This window comes from Oxyura jamaicensis, chromosome 21 (assembly GCF_011077185.1).
Source record: "Oxyura jamaicensis isolate SHBP4307 breed ruddy duck chromosome 21, BPBGC_Ojam_1.0, whole genome shotgun sequence".
In the NCBI taxonomy this organism is placed as follows: Eukaryota; Metazoa; Chordata; class Aves; order Anseriformes; family Anatidae; genus Oxyura; species Oxyura jamaicensis.
The window spans coordinates 7,526,522-7,543,153 of NC_048913.1; the positions used below are offsets into that span (position 1 = coordinate 7,526,522).

The 16,632-nt window shown below is 60.8% G+C and overlaps 1 protein-coding gene across 1 annotated transcript in view; it reads left to right on the forward strand.

The window, feature by feature from the left end:
- Window positions 1-14,191, forward strand: part of FBXO42 (F-box protein 42) — a 41,090-nt gene extending 26,899 nt beyond the window's left edge. The window contains exons 5-10 of the mRNA XM_035344503.1: window positions 9,006-9,159; window positions 10,139-10,249; window positions 10,878-10,974; window positions 12,044-12,100; window positions 12,505-12,621; window positions 12,783-14,191. Of these exons, the coding sequence (XP_035200394.1) occupies window positions 9,006-9,159; window positions 10,139-10,249; window positions 10,878-10,974; window positions 12,044-12,100; window positions 12,505-12,621; window positions 12,783-13,883 (1,637 nt within the window). The 3' untranslated portion in view covers window positions 13,884-14,191. The remainder of the gene's footprint in view (window positions 1-9,005; window positions 9,160-10,138; window positions 10,250-10,877; window positions 10,975-12,043; window positions 12,101-12,504; window positions 12,622-12,782) is intronic.
- Window positions 14,192-16,632: the final 2,441 nt, after the last annotated feature.

Here is a 16,632-nt window from a genome sequence, read left to right on the forward strand (position 1 = left end):
ACTGCTTCCCTCACCAGCCCCCAGGGCCTGTGCGGGGAATTTTCAGCCTCTCTGGTCCCCGTTTTCCCCGAGCAGCGCACAGAGGCAGCCCCGCGCGGGGCGGGGGCTATCGAGGGACGCGCGCTGCGTGCGGCTTTCCAGCGCCGCAGGTCGCACGCCCTCAGTGTGAGCGTGACCCTGGGCCGTCGGAAAATATTGCTGAGGAGCCTGCTGCACCAAACCGGGAACCTGTGGCCCTGTTGGTGAAGAAGACGGCCAGGATCTGCAAGAAGGGGCTCCCGATGCCAGGAGCCCTGACAGAGCCAGGTAGGCAGGCCGTGTTATTGGTGCTGGGCACCAGTAGCTCCCATCGAGTCTGGGAGCTTCTGAGTGGCTCGCGGCTGAGATTTGGGTGGAATTTGGAGCACGGGCTGCTGAAACGTTGCGTATGAATCTCCATTTAGAGACACTCATCCCACCGCTTGTGAAGGCGAGCGCTTGGAGAGTGATTTGCTTCTTCGTGGCCCTGAAAGCACAGGCCTGTAACCTTCCACCTGGTATTCCCATGCGCAGAGGTCAGGGCTGACCATGGGAGAGTTTTTTTGCTGTGCAGGTGTTTGGGACGTTAACACAGGAGGTAAAAGCTGCGACAGCTTCTGTGTGGGGGACTTCTTCCTGATTCTTGATGTCACAGAACTGCAGAGAATTTCATTTCCGCGGGATATTTGCTCACCCTGATCTGGTTGACTTGAGGCAAGGTATTTGACAGCTGGTGGGAGGCGGTGAGAGCAGCCGAGGCACTTGGGAAAACCTCGTTTTCTTTTCTTTTCTGGAAAGAAGGCTTGAAAATGCTACCAGGTGCACCGGCCACGCGTAGCAGCGCTCAGCGCGGTGCTCTCCGGTAGAAACAAAGCATTGAGCAGGAAGAAAGCTGAGAGCCTGAGCCTCCTTCTGAAGGCTGGTGCCGAAATCGGGGGCGCTGCCCTTGCAGGCGGTGCAGGAGGTGCGGGGCCGTGGCCGCCCCGCTGGTCCTGCACGCAGTTCTTCCTTCCTCTGCCCAGCTCTGCTGCGTGGCGCTGCCCCCAGGTACCAGGCACGGCTCCGTCTGGGGCTTTTATTCCCAAACCCTGCTACCTGGGTGGGTTTACAACGAGGTAAATAGATCCCGTCGGCTGGGAAGGAGCTCGGAGGAGACTCGGGGAAGGTCCTGCTTGCGAGGCTTCGGGCAGGCTGTGCTGACACCTATCGGCAAGAGCTCCTCGCAGGGCACCCACGCGGCTGGGCTCGAGGCCCGGCTGCTCCGAGCTGCCGTGCCCGTGCCTCGATGGCCCCGTCCATGAGGTCACGTAGCTAATCCGCAGGAGTGAACGCACAGTACTGACTCTGTGGGCTGTACGGTCGCTGGTACGAGGTGCTCTCAGACAGAACTCGAAATGCTCGTGCCTCATTACCCGGTTCTACATCTTTCACAAAGACGCGTGCTGTAAAAAATCTCTCCTGAAATCCGGTAGGCACGTGGGATGACAGAGCACTAGATGTGCTGCTCTGCAGTCCGGAGGTGAACGTCTGCTCCTTGCGTGAAATATCTAGCGAGTTTGGCATTAGGCGCTGCAATCACTGGAACAGGGGAGGAAGGAGCGCTCCTCGTGCGCACAGAGCGCGGTGCAGACACCGGCTGTTGGAGATCAGCCTGGAAACAAAGACTGGGGAGACAGCGAGCACGGGAGGAGCAGGTGAAAAGGAATGCAAAGAGGGGAACTGAGCGCTGTTGGCTGTGCTCCCTGGGGACGTGCAGTCGGCACACCTGCCCTGTGCGGGTGCCTTCTCTCCCTACCCGCTGCGGTCGTGCTCGGGTGCAGCGCACAGGAGGAGAGGCTAGTCAGGATCCAGGGGCCAGGCTTTCAGTAAGCACTTGCATTTTCTTTGCAGCCAGCTCTGAAACGAGCACAGCCCGGCCCTTCCTGGCGCTGTTTGTGCTTGTCTGGGGAGGCTGTTCTGACTGCACAGGATGCTCCTTAAAGGAGAGGGCTGCCTGAGGTTTTTTAGCCTCTTGGTAGCTGTAACCTCACCAAATTGCACAGCAGCCATTTCCTGAGACACCAGTAATTTTGTGGGGGGCTGGAAGGGCTTCTCAGACCTCTGAGATTGCCCTGCCATGTCCCTCCTGTTGCGGCAGTGAAACGGGAGCTAACTGGGAGCGTGACTTGAGTGAAAAGTGTGGAGCTCAGCACAGACCGAGCACGCTCCTCTGCAAACCCACACATACTTCGGTCCCTTCCCTACAATTACTCTGCTATTACCGCACCGTAGCCTGATACAGCAATTTCCATTCCTCCCTTTGCCTCCTTGGGGGAAGGCGAGTAGCAGGAGCCGATCAGCCCTTTCTCTCTGTCGGCTGAGCTCTTTAATTAGCAGCAGAGCTGTTCCGTGTAGGATGTCGGACTGTTACTCACATCGCTTGGAAGTCTGCAGGGTACAGCACCACTGAGGTGGGGGAAAAACGCGTAATAAAACAGGGAGAGGCGGATAGCTGGTTGTCATTCTGGTCCCACCCACCTGCAGGGAAAGGGAGCTTGCCGCAGCGACACCGTTTACGGCACGGCCAGCTTTGCATTTCCCAAAACCCGGTGAGGTTGCAAAGAGGCTGGGGGTGACCTCACCGGGAGCAGCACTCGGCACCTGGGAGTGACGCTGCCGGTGACAGCGCCGTGAGAAATGTTCCCAGCCGGGATAGGCACCACCAAAACGCCTCCTGCACCACTGTGTGCAGGGCACGGTGCAGAAACTGCACGGTGCAGAAATTGCATCCTGGTTTTCAGCTATTAAGAGAGAAGGGGCAGAGCCCCAGGGCGTCCTGGCACTCTTATCTTGTTGCCGTTTGCCCAACGCTGTGTAAGGACGTTTCTGACTAACGCCAGCAAAGGGTGACTCAGGAATCCTGTTGCGCAGGGTTTGCAGGGCACTGCCTCTCCTCAGCAGCCCTGTGGATGCTGAAGTTGGGCAGCGTGAGAATTTCCGGGGCAAAAAGATGACTGTGACATGGCAAAAGCCCGGAGGTGACTGATGGGGTTTTCTGCCTTCTGCCCGCCCGGGAAAGGCAGCGGGACGCTGCACCCTCAATTCAGCACCACGAGCCTTTGCTGGTGCCGGGTGGAAATCCAACGCCGAGAGCGCAGCCGAGACTTTGCTGCGTGACAGCTGCCCTAAGCATCAAGGGGGAGTGGGTTCTGTACCCTGAATTCTGTATCCGTGCAGCAAACCTCCGCTCGTTGGGCAGAGGCGCACGGATTCCTTCCCCCCGCGCTGGCTGGGCAGCGCCCTGCAGGCAGCAGACACGTGTGCCTGCGGAGGCTTGGACTGGGGCAGGCTGTGCCCGTTGGGAAGGCGACTCGGACCCTGTGCAGTTTTTCTCGAGCTCTGCAAAGCTCCGCAGAGCTGAAGTCCTCCCTGTGGCAGAGATCTCTTCTCTCATTTAATGCTTCCTGGCAAAAGAAAGGCATTTTTTTGAACCCGGCTTGGAGGGAACGCTAAGTCACATGTGGCTTTGGTAAGGGAAAACGATACCTTCCTGGCTCGTAAAAGCTTTGAGGTTTACAGCCCCCGTCAAAGCCGGTCTTGAAAACGTCCGTAATGCCGCTGCCTGGTTCTGAACGTCTCGGGACAAAAACAGGTGAATGTCAGATGCTGCATCCGGGGCCGCCGAGCGCTGCGTTGCTGCGAGCCCTGAGTGCTGCGCTTGGACTTCTGGGGAGAGCCAGAGTGAGGTGTGCCACCGAGGTGCCCGCGTTTCTCATGGGGGGCTCCGTTGGCACCTCCCATTGTGGTGCTGGGGCTGGCACTGCCCGGGGTGCTGCTCCCCTGCCCGTAGGCTCCTCGTTGTCTCGCTCAGCACACCGCGGGGGGAAAAGCTGTCGGGCAGATCTGCAGACTGCTATGGAAAAATCCGGGCTGGACCCTGAAGCCAAGGGATTCTTTCCTTCTCTGGTTTCCCTTCCCAGAGAGGGAGAAAGATTGGGGGATTTCACGCTGTCAGACAAGTTTCGGGATACGCTGAGCAAGGCAAAACGCGACCTTCCCGGCGGCAGGACAAAGCCGCTCCGCACGAGCGTGGTCGGGGTTGTGCCTCGGCCGCGGCAGATAACGCGCCGGGGCGGATGAGGTTTCCAGATTAGGGCTCACCGTTTGGTTCCTTTGAGTCTGCCGGCCTGGAGGCCGGGCCGGTGAACCCAGGCCGAGCGTCAGGGCAGCTGCTGCCCGCCAGGAGGCTGCAACCCCCACAAGTCAGGGAGAGCAGGAGCTCCCCGAGAGAGCTGCACGCCCGAGCCCTTCCAGCCCACTGTCCCTCGATCCTGCCGGGAACCTGGCAGACGGGCGGCCTTCGCTTCTCCCCTCCTGAAGAGGAATTTGCTTTTGACCGATTCTCTGTAAGCACAACACAAACTCCTCGGAGCAAGAGCCTGCGCAGCCGTTACGCTGAGACACAGTGACTCTGCAGAGCTGCAAAAAGCTCGGGGAAGGCCGGGCTCCTGGCAGAGGTCACCTTCCGTATCCGACTGCTGGAGCCCAGCGGCTCTCTGGCTCTTTTCCTGGGAGTAATGCATTCCGCTGATAACGTCCCTGCAAGATGAAGTGCATCCGTGTAACAGGATTTGTTGAACAAATGCAGCTCGCCGGTGAGGCGAGGCCAGCTTCCCGAGGAGGGTTTTGCCACCTTCCCGTGGCCGTGCTGCCCGCGGTGCTGGCGTGGGCGGCAGCTGCCAGCCCCCGAGCCTGCCCCCAGCTTGCTCCCGGCTTTCTGCACGGGCCGTGGGCGGCTTTGGAACCTGGGGCTTGGCTTCCCTCGCAGCGCGGGGCCCTGGCTGCTGGACGAGCTGCTGTAATTGCTCAGCCTGCCCTTTGAAATTGGAAACTGGGCTGTGGGCCTGTGTTTGTTTATCCCGTCACTGCTTGGAAAGTGAATCAGCTCGGGGTGACTGCGATCGGCTCGCTGCAGCCCATCGGGGAGAGCATCCTCGTGCTGGAGCCAGGGCTGCTTGGGAAATCCGTCAGGCCCGGCAGCAACGGCCGTGGCCATCGTTAGCAGCACTCCTCTCATCTGTCCGGACAGCCAAGCCTGCGCAAATAAAATTCCCACAAAATTCATCTCCCTCCTACCACCTGAGAGCTCCTTCCGTGTGTTAGCATCGCCCCTGAGATGGCGCCAACGCCTGGCCTCGCTCCGTCTCCTCTCCTGCAGTATTTCCCCATTTGAGGCTGCTCTGAACCAATTCCTTCACCTGTGCGGTGCCGTCAGGCACCCAGCGGCTCCTCCCGGCGTTCTTATTTTTGTCTTTGAGGCTCCGCTCGATGTCTGCTACGTGCCCTCTTTTTGGAGCTGCTCAGGACTGTGCCTGCCTTAGGTAAGAGGCTGGTCTGGAAGCTGGTGTTAGCGTGCCCCTGGAGCGAGGCTTTTCTTTTGTGGCTGCCCATCTCTGCACGTGCTGCTCCGGTGGCGTTAGAGGGCTGAATAAATGGGCTTTAAAAAATGCTTTTAAGGACATCTCGTAAATAGGTAGCGCTCTGAGCTCGTGTCAGAAGCGATCAGAGGCTGCCGTTTCTCTCCCACACGTCCACGGAAGCCAGAGACCTTTTTTTGTTTGTTTGTTTTTGAAAAGTGCGGAGCTGCCTTGTGAGCCAGGAAAACCCATCAGCTGGAAAAAATAGCTCGACGGGCTTTAACTCCTCGTCGCCGCTGAACGAACAGCGTCAGCTGCAGAGGGATGCTCCCTTCTCCGCTCAGAAGCAGCTACTTGTGCCGCACCCCCTGCGTGCTTGGATTTTTATCCCCAGGGAAAGATAACCTGATGGCGGCGAGGCACGGAAGCCGCTCCAGTGGCAAGTGTCACAGCAGAGAGCTGCGAGCTGCTGGGGCCAGCCCCGAGAGGAGGAAGCCCTCCCGTCGGTACGCGGCTGCCAGCCTTGGAACCGCCGCCGGCCGGCCTCTGAAGCTCGGACTTTGAGCGAGCGGCTGCGGGGCCCCGGGAAGTGGAGCCGTGTCCCTTTGATGTTGCTGGTGCCGTACCTGTCTCCGCGCTCCGCATAGTTGAGACCTGAAGTCACAAAGGCTGCGGCGCCTCTGCCGCCACCACCTCCCCCTCCTCCTCCTCCTCCTCCTCCTCACCGCTGCACCCCTCGAGGTGCTCCTGCCCTTCCTGGGCTTGGTGGGAGGGCGGCAGCGAGCTGCAGCGGAGCTGTGCTCAGACACCAGCTTCTACCAAAGCTGCGTCTGTCTCATTTTAAACCTCAAACTACAACCCCCGGGTTTGAGCAGCGTCCGCTGGTGCTACAGAGCTGAGCGGGGCTCACTGGAGCCCTCCCACAGCTGCTCGGGCAGTCGGGTTTGCAGTCGGTGCCCGCGCGTGGTCACATTTTTATCCTGCCATCGCTTTGGTGCCTCGCCTGGGTACGCACCAGGCTGCTGGCAGCTCCGGGCTCGCTGCACCCAGCAGCGCCTTAGAGACAAGGACGCGGTGTTAATGCTCCCGGCCTCCTCCTCCAGGCTGCAGCCACTCGTGCACGTTTCTAGCCGAACACAAGACGAGCGCAGTCAAGCCGCTTTTATAGGACAGGTATTTAGCACAGCCACCTCGCAGAGAGCCGCCTGGCGCGGCAACGCTTCCCCCGTTTCGGCGCGCTCCACCCGTGGAGCAGAGTTCAGGGCTGGCCCCGGGACATCGCGCCCGAGCCGGGGCAGACGCCGCCCCGCAGGGGCTGCCCCTTTGAAGCCCTGTGCACGCCGCGGCCGTCTGGTCGCCGCGCGGGAAGAGGCTCCGAGAGGCCAGCCCTTCCTTCGACTTGTGAAATTCAGATTTTTCCTGCCTAGCAGAACGAAACTCTGCTTTCATTCACACCCGCGCAGCGTCCAATAACAGGCAAAGCTTCCTGAAAAACCAGGGCTGGCCTCTGCCTGGGGCTGTTTACACGGCTGTTGTTGGCTCCTTCGGGAACCGTCTGGGTGTCTGAGGCAGGGGCTGCCCTTCAGGTTGCAGCAGCAGGAGGAAGGCATTTCCCACTGCCCGGCAGCCCAGACCTTCCTGAGCAGGGCGCTGGGCTGGCCCTCCGACCCCAGCCCGACCCGCACGGGGACAATCCCAGCCAAGCCGCCTGTTTAACGCCAGCTCCAGTTTAAAACCAGCACTTGTTGCATCGCACTGGTGTCGCTGCTGCAGACAGACCCACGCGCCGACCCCCCGCGTGCCCTGTGATGTCCCAGGCGGGTGGGCCGGGCGGCGGGTCAGGGCACACGCAGGCAGGCGGCTTCTTCTCCCCAAGTCAGGTAGAAACTTCTCTGGCAATCAGCTTGCCACGCCGAGCCTGGGAGAGCGGCGTTCGGGCTCTGCCAAGGAAATTCTTGGGTTGGAAACCTGCTGGTGTGGATTAATGAACTGCACACAGCCAGGGGAACTGCAAGTCTGGAGTTGGGCTGGGAACAAAAAGTAACCACACGTGACCCTCTCTTGGCACCTCTGTCTTTAAGGAGATGTTGGGTACGGTCCTGGCCGTGCCGTGTGCCTGTCCTAGCAAAACAGTTGCTTCCTGAACAGCTTTATTGCCCTCTTCCCCCGGAGCTGCAGCACCTGAGAGCAGCACCAAAACTCTAGAGAAAGGTGGCAGCAAAGCCCCTGAGCCTCTTCTGTGCCTGGCTGGGGGTTGCTTTGTGGCTTGGCTTTTACCACCCAGCCCCTGGAACCCATCACAATCGAATCGCTTCTCTCAGCTGCAGCGTCCTAAAATCGCTGCTCTGGTTTCTTTTAAAAACAGTCAGTCCTGCGTGTCGTTACCTGCTAAAAACGCTTCTCCCGGTCCTGTTAGGACACCAGGGAAGAGCGGTGGCTTTCTTATCTCGGCCGTTTGCAGAGGGTGCCCGCGCTCCTACAGCCACGTGCGCAGCCTCGCCCTTGGGTTGCCCCTGGTGCCGCGCGTCCCTGTTCTGGGTGATGCGTTCGGGGTCAGCTGAAAGCGTGCCTGCAGAAGGGGAGGAACCTGCTCGCTGCTGGAGATGGCCGGGGGAAGGGGGACGCTCGCGTCTGCCCAGTTGAACGTCTGAGGCTGCAGCGAGAGGCAGCGACCCGGCCCCTCGGGCTGCTGGAGCAGGCGGGGGCTGTATTTTTGCCGTGGGACCGTGGCTGCTTTCCTGCCAGCCTCAGAGGGATCTGGCCCTCTGAGAGCGGCCCCCGAGAAGAGGCTTTTCACCTGAAGTCGCTCCTGCCCCCAGCTAGTCAAGGGCCGCCCACGTGAGAGATCCTTTCTCGGTCGGTCGGAGAGATGCGGGGCACGGGCTGCAGGCGGGGGGCTTGTGGCACAGCGGCGGTGGGCTGGGAGCCGAGCTCTGTGCCTTGCATCCTGGGAAACCCTCGGGATGCGTGTGGCGAGCACAGGGCAGCTCAACAGCAGGAGGCCACATCTTGCTTCTGCACGCAGCTCGGGAGGTGCCTGGCCTGAGCAAAGCCTTTCGAGCCTCCAGCCGGGGGGGCAAAAGTCCCTCGATGATTTTTGGAGGAGCTGCCGGTAGCTCCAGCACAAAGCGCGCTGGGTTTGGTCGCGCCCTTGGAGAAAACGGGGTTGGGTTCCTGCTGCCGCCTCGGAGCTCCCAGCGATCCGCCACGAGCAGCGCCGGATGTGTGAGAATTAGCGTTCCTTCTCACTCCGTCCTTGGGGAGCAGTGAGTAGGTATTGGGAGGTAATTACTGCTTTTATCCAGCGCTAAAGCAATAATTTAAAGGGATACGTTAGAAAGCTAGTAATTTCCTGCCGGTGACTGACAGATGTTTTGCCATACGTGAAATGTGCTTTCAGGCTCCTACTAATTACAATGACACAAATTGGCAGTAGTTTCCCAGGCTCCCAACTCTAATTTTGCCTTCTTTGCTGCTTTTTTTTCAAAGGCGGAGCCTCCACGTCGTCCCACTTGGGTAAAATGCCTGTAGGGTTTGCTGCCTGTGTTGCAGCGCGGTTTCCTGACCGTCCCCTTCTCTGTCCCTGCCCAGGTTCGTACCCCTCTCCCAAGGCTGGCGCCACGCTGGTGGTCTACAAGGACCTGCTCGTGCTCTTCGGAGGGTGGACGCGGCCGAGCCCTTACCCCCTGCACCAGCCGGAGAGGTTCTTCGATGAAATCCACACGTACTCGCCCTCCAAAAACTGGTAAGAGAAGGATTCGAAGCACGGGAGAAAAGCGTGCGCAGCGCAGCCGGGGAGCTGCCCGAGGTGTCTCCGCAGCCCCCCCGGGACTGGCTGCTAGGGACAGGGGAGCTGCAGGAGTTCTTGGTGCCAAGGTGGGGTTGATCCTGCGTGTCTGCGAGGCTCCCTTTCAAACAAAAAGAAGGCCAGGCATCGCTGCTCGGGCCCGGAGGCTCGCTCGCGCTGCTGTCTGACACCTCTGGGGTGGCGCTTGTCGTGCCAGAAGCCTGCCAGCGCCACCCCAGTGCTCTTTGGAACGTCTCCGGGGCGGGCAAAATCTGGGTGCGAATATTCCCAGCGCGTAACTCACCTGGCTGTGAGCTTGAGGTCTTCTGAGGGAAGAAAGGAGAAAGCCTCAGCTCCTGGAGGTTTCCCTTTTTGGTGGAGATCCGAAACGGAGGGGAAGGGCGATGAAGCAGGTGCCTGGTGCAGAAAGCTTTCTGCCTCTGCAGCTCCAGCAGCCAGCGAGGAGGTGGCAGGAATTTTCCCTTTAAACAGCACCTGGCTGATTTTAGACCACACTTTCTCACTGATGCTTGTGTGAGAAAGGAGCAAATGCTGTATCAAAGCAGCGAGGGTTCTTGCTCCTCTTTCATTGAGAACTTTTAATCATCAAAAGTGTCAATTACCCGATGCTCTTCTGGGCAGTGTCGTTAGAACGCTGTAATTAAACTGCGTTGGAAATAATTCAGGGCAAACTTAATTGAAAGGGGCGATATTTCCAGCTGGGCCTTGTGACTTTGTCATGTTTTAGAAATGTTGAGCACATTAGGATCCCTAATTAGTTTCGTTATTATTTGGATCTTTGTTGGTTTCCCCCGAGGTTTTCCTCTGTAATGCTTTCTCGAGGACTTTGCTGGCCCGTGGGATTTTTCGGTTTGCCGTTCATCCAGGCCCATCCTTTCTGAGCCGCTGCTGAATGTCTTCCTCCCTGTTCCCCCAGGTGGAACTGCATCGTGACCACGCACGGCCCCCCTCCCATGGCAGGACACTCCTCCTGCGTCATCGAAGACAAAATGATCGTCTTCGGAGGCTCGCTAGGATCTCGGCAAATGTAAGCGTGCGGCGAAGGCGTCTGTGAGTTCCCCTGCGAGCGAGGAGTGTGCCGTGGTGCTCGTGGGGCAGCCGTTGAGAAGGGAATCTCCCAGGGGCTGGGCTGCGAGACCCTTTCCAGCAGGATCCCTGTGCGGCAGTCGGCACCGGCAGCTCGCTGCGGCTGCCCGGGCTGCAGATCAGCGTGCCGCCGTGCTTGTCCGCGCAGCGCAGCGTGACTCAGCGCCGCTCAGAGCAGTGCCCTGAACTGGGGCGGCCGAGAGGAGGCGAGGCGTGTGGGAAGGTCACATGCGGGTGCAGATCCGTGTGTTGATCGGAGGAGTCTGAGATCACCCTGGCTGCTCACCCTGCCTGCCCTCGCGCTCCGCTGCGCTGGTGCTCGCTGCGGGCCCGCTGCGGACGCCTGCTGCCTCGCTGCACCTTTCACCTCCCGGGGCAGATTCCCTCGAGGCATCAGCCTGCAGAAAAACGATTCTGTGATAAAACCTCCGCCCTGAATCAGCACTTGGAAGCCCCTGAGGGCCTGGTTGTACCGTCAGGAGCCAGGAGCGCTGCAGCCGGGTGCTTGTTTGGGACTGGAGCGGAGCGGCTGTGCCGGTGGCTCAGTGTTTCTTCTCTCATCCCCGCAGGAGCAACGACGTCTGGGTGCTGGATCTCGAGCAGTGGGCTTGGTCCAAGCCAAACATCTCCGGGCCCAGCCCTCACCCGCGAGGTGGCCAGTCTCAGGTGATGCTCTCCTTCACTGACTCGGCTCCCCGGCAGCACGCGCTGCCAAAGATAAACCAGGCAGAAACCAGGCACGGCTGAATTCCCAGCTTCCAGGCAGCTCTCTGTGGGTCGTCCGAAAACTAGTGCCCGATTTCTGAGTTACCTCTGCAGCCTTTTGCCCGCCAGGCCCTTGTTTTCCCCAGCCAGCTGTTCTGTTGTGTTGCACTTTTAATCTCCCCAACGCTCCGGCAGATACCGCGCCGTGTCTTGCACGACTCAGAACCGTAATGAGCATTTCTGGGAAACAAATTGCTGTTTTACCCATCAGAGGAGAAACAGCGATCAAGCCCCGCGGCGTGTAAGATCAATGAAGTGTTATCACGCGTTGGTTTTGCCTGGGGCCCTTTTAATTGCTCCGGTCTCATGATCCTTGGTTCAGGTGACTGTGGATTGTACCCGCTGAGTGCATGGCTCTGGCGGTGCCTGTTTTAGTGCCTGTTTTAGTGCCTGCCCGGGGCAGGGAGCTTGTGGGAGTCACCGGGCTCAACACAAGTGTCTGCCACAGCTGGCAGCCCTGCCTCCCCTTCCCAGTCCCCAGGAGGACACTCAGGGGTGCCTAGTGCCTGACCAGCTGGATGGAAGCACCCCAAAGAGATCCCACTGTGCGTGGAAGTGGCTTTCCCTCCATCCAAGCAAAGGGAGAGGAGGGGACCAGTTACCCACCGTGAGCACCTAACGCACGCTGCTACAAGCCTGCGGCCTCCCAGCTGGTCCTTTCACCCTTCCTGGGAGGAGGAGCGTTGAGTCCTCTGCTGTTTGCCCAGCTTCAGGGCCGGTAACTGCCCTCCTCTGTAAAAGGGACCGGCTTATGAGCCGCGTGGGGCAAACTCTGCATCCCGCTTTGCCTTGGGCCCAGCAAAGCCGGCTCTCCATCCTGGCTCCACTCCTCATCCCCAGGCAGACAGAATCCAGCAGCATCTGTGCTGCTGAGAAGCCGTAACCCAGCTCTCTCTGAGGCCTTGCTGACAGCACGAGGGACGGCTTCGCGTCCTTCCCGGTCTGAAACGCTCTTCTTTGTCCCCCCCAGATTGTGATCGATGACGAAACCATTTTAATCCTTGGTGGCTGTGGCGGTCCCAACGCAGTAAGTATCCTGCGGGGCACAGCCCGCACGCATCCTGCTGTACCTGGGAGCCCTGGGTGCTGGCTTGGGCAGCAGGGGGCTCTGCGCAGCACCCGGGTGGCATTTTGTCCTGCAAACCTAGAACTTCGGGGCAGACTTCCCAAAGAAGTTGTTACTTCTGCTGGAGCTGCCTCTCGTTAACAAAAAGCACCCCGGGAGCTCCCAGAGCAGCTCGCTGAGCTTACCTGGAAGATTTGTCCCTGATTTTGTACTGGGACAGCAGAGGTGGCCGAAGGGCCTTGTCCGTGGGCACAGAAGGGTGCTCAGATCCCGGTCAGCTCGCCTGCACAGCACCGTTTCTGCCCCCGCTGGGATGATCCTGGCAGCAGGCTGCCCTCCTGCATCCGTCACGCTTTTCTTCCCAGCTCTTCAAAGACGCCTGGCTGCTGCACATGCACGCCAACCCCTGGACGTGGCAGCCGCTCAAGGTGGAGAACGAAGACCACGGAGCCCCGGAGCTGTGGTGCCATCCTGCCTGCCGGGTGAGTCTGGCTTGGGACGGAGGCAGCGGGGTCTCTGGTCCGACTTACCCCCTGTAGGCCCAGGATGCCCCATGCCCCTTCCTTCTTGCCCCAGCTCCCTCCCCGGAGCTCGAAGGGCCACCCTGCAGCTGTAACCCGTGACCTCCTCTCCCCTGCTCCAGGTGGGACAGTGCGTCGTGGTCTTCAGCCAGGCTCCCAGCGGGAGAGCCCCGCTCAGCCCCAGCTTGAACTCTCGCCCCTCTCCCATCAGCGCCACGCCGCCCGCCCTGGTGCCCGAAACGCGGGAGTACCGCTCCCAGTCTCCCGTCAGGAACACGGACGAGGCTCCCTGCGTGAACGGCCGCTGGGGCACCCTGCGGCCCAGAGCGCAGCGCCAGACGCCCTCGGGATCGCGGGAGGGCAGCCTGTCCCCGGCCAGAGGCGACAGCTCGCCCGTGCTCAACGGGGGGAGCTTATCGCCCGGAGCCGCCGCGGCCGGCGGCGCCTCCTTGGACAGCCCCGTGCAGGTCGTGTCGCCCAGCACGCCCGGAGCTGCTGAAGGCTGTGAGCTGAAAGCCGGGCTCGCCCTGGCGCCGAGGCGGGGGTCGCTGCCGGAGCAGAGGGACCTGCGCCTGGGGTCCATCGACCTGAGCTGGGAGCAGAAACCGGCTTCCGCCGTCTGCCAGACGGACGGCGCGGACGGCAGGACGCTCGGCGCCAGCGCGAGGAACCCCCCCGAGCAGACCAACGGCATCCACACGCCGCCCCACGTCACCAGCTCCCTGCCGGGGGCCGTCTCGCCCGGCGCGCTGCGCAGGAGCCTGGAGGCCGTCAAAGCCCTGTCCTCCAAAGGCGCCTCGGCTTCTGCCGCCCTGAGCCCACCCCTGGTGGCTTCGCCGGGGTCCCCAGGCAGCCAGGGCGCGGGCGCCGAGGCGCGGCCGGGCTCTGCCCAGGGCGAGGGCCATTCCCTGCCGCCCATCGCCCGCCGCCTGGGCCACCATCCTCCGCAGTCCCTCAACGTGGGGAAGCCTTTGTACCAGAGCATGAACTGCAAGCCCATGCAGATGTACGTGCTGGACATTAAAGACACCAAGGAGAAGGGACGAGTCAAATGGAAAGTGTTCAATAGCAGCTCCGTGGTGGGGCCGCCCGAGACCAGCCTGCACACGGTGGTGCAGGGCAGAGGGGAGCTGATCATATTCGGCGGCCTCATGGACAAGAAACAGAACGTGAAGTACTATCCCAAAACCAATGCCTTGTACTTTGTGCGAGCCAAGAGATAATGCGGCGCGAGCCGTGCACCACCACCACCTCCCCTCCCTCCCCGGGGCTCTCCCTCTCCTTCCCAAGTCTGTCGTGCAGGCGCTCAAGCTGTGAATTGGGGCGCAACCAACCAATAAAGTCCACCCGGTGCTGCCCGCCCGCTCCCGGTCAGACCCCAGTTAAACCAATCGTGTTTACAGGCAGGGCGGCGGCTCCCTGCCCGCAGGATCCGCGTCGCTCTGCTCACGCCGGAGCTCTCTGCTGTGACCTAGGCCAAGGATTTAGGGTGAGCAGGCGGGAAGCCTGCCATCCCGTAGCCTCTTGAGGTTTTTTTTTGTGTTTTTTTCTTTTTCTCTTTTTTCCTCCAGGGGTTTAAGAGGCCTCGTAGCTCAGAAACTCTTTGTGGAACACGAGTGGCGGTGGTTTTGTCAGAACCAGCTCGATGCCCGCAGACGGGAGGCTGTCAGCCCGTGTGCACTGATTGTTCCCATGCTTCGAGCGTGGCTCTGTGAGGAACAGAACAGCAATACCTGCACAGAAACCTCTCAGCACGGCCAGCTGTGACCTTGGCTCCGAACAAACACGATGCCTTCTTTGCCTCTCACCCCTTTGGCCTGACAGCCTCATTCCTGTCCTCCGTGCAGGACCGTAAGAAGGAAGAAAGGACAGTTTCGCGTTGAAATGCCAAAAAGAAAAGAGCTGAGAATCGGATGGGCAGGACTTGCTTTCGCAAGGACGTGTTTGGGAAGGCTGGAAGCAGCGGCGCTGGCCACCAGGGACCTGCTGTCCCTCCGCGCGCCTCGGTGGGGACGGAGCGTCCCCGCTCTGCCCCGGCTCGGCGCCGCGCTCCGGGGACGTGCTGAGACCGGGTCCGAATCTCAGCCACTTTTGGGGGGGGAGGTGGTTCCTGCAAGATCCCGACCCGATTTCACCGTCTGACGTCTCCGACGGCTGCGTGGGGGGTTCGGCGTCGTTCTGGATCCCGCAGCAGAAAGCCGTTTACTCCAAAAATCACCCAAGGGAGACGAGGGATTGGGTTTGCTCCACCCACACAGAGATTTCGCTGCCCGCTCCCTTTGAGGCTCGGAGATTCCGTGTCCGTGAACGGCCCAAACACGTACACAGCTTTTCTGCGCCCGCTGAAGCAGCACCTCATAGCCTGGGAATGCTTTTTTTTCCAGCCAAAACGATGAATATTGGTAAACCTGAGCGTGCGAGCGGCAGGGTGGGCCGGCGTTAGCCTTGATAGCAGTAACAAAATCATCTTTGCATGTGCCTCCTTCCGCAAAGATTAAAACAAAGAAAAATCCAAAGGGATTGAACCTGTGTGTCCGTCTGGGACAAACTTCCTTCCTTCCTTCCTTCCTTCCTTCCTCTCCAGCTTGAGATGTGGGGGGTGGAAATGGGCAGATTCTGCTCAGTTTGGGTCAGCAGCACGCGCCCAGCTCCGGCCCGGGGCCGCCAACCGCCGGCATCTCTCACCCAGCGCCTGAAATAGCTGAAAAGTAGGAAACTCGCCCCAAACCGCAGCCCGGCCCGCCGGCAGTGCCATGACGTGGTCCCCGTCCTTCTCCGTCCCCACCGAGCTTTGCTGGCTTCGGCTCCTCGGAGCCGCGTCCCCGGGAGGGGTCAGGGCTGGACGTTTTCTACCCAAATCCCCCCCGTCCCACTGAAAGGGGGCCCGGGGAGCCCCCGCGAGCCACTCGGGGCTGGGGCAGGGCCCGGGGGAGGTGGATGCCTTGTGCGCACCGGCTGTAGTCAGGCCTCTGCCGAAATCCTCCCGCGCCTCGGGAGCGCCCGCCGCAGTGTCCGGCGCCTTCCCCCCCCGCCACGTGTCCCAGCATCACCCCCAGAGTGAAACAGCAGGAATTTGGGGCCGCTGGCGGTGAGCTCGGGGTGTCCCCACGAGGGGCCATCGGTCCTCGTGCCGCCTGTGCCCTGCATCCTCCCCCGGCCCCAAATCCCCCTCAACCGGCCCCAAAACCGCCCTCCCCTCCCTGCGTCGCAGGAAGGCATGTTCTTGCGATAAAGTCCTCGGAAATGATAAATTCCTCGGAAGCGGCCCCGTTTTCCCCGGCGGCGCTGGTGCTGTGAGGTTCCCCCCCCGCCACTCAGGTCCCCCCGGTGCCGGAGGCTCGGCCGCACGTAGGAACGCGACGTGATTGCGGTGATATTTAAATGTGTACATTTATTTTTTTTTTTATGTTTTCCCCCTTCCTGGATGAATTTTTAGCAGTTTAACAAATAAAAACTGAAGGAACGGAGGACGGCTGCCGCCTGTGCTTGGGGGCGTGCGGGTGGACGCGCCGCGGAGGGATGCGCCTGATGTCCTCCCTGACAGTTTGGGGTGAAAAGGGCAGCTTTGGGGGCTCCTGGTTGGCAGCAAGGCAGGGCTGGGGGCACACGGCTCCCGTGGGGGGGTGCTCAGCCACCGGGACCCCCCCTTGGGCACTGCCCGTGGGGCTGCCGTGCCCCATTACCTGCAGCTTCGGGGTGTCCCGCAGCCTGCGGGGTTGGGGCGCCCCACGGCCTGCGGGGCTGCGACGCGGAGGGCTGGGGGCCCATAGGGCTGCGCCCCCCAACCTCTAGCTCTGGGGTCTGCTGGAGCCCGTGGGGCTGCGCCCCCATAACCCATAGCTGTGGGCTTCCTATACCCCATAGGGCAGTGCCCCCATAACCCATAGCCCGGGGCACCCTATAGCCTATAGGGCTGCGATGCCCATAACCCATAGCTCCGGGGCTCCTATAGCCAATAGGGCTGCGCCCCCC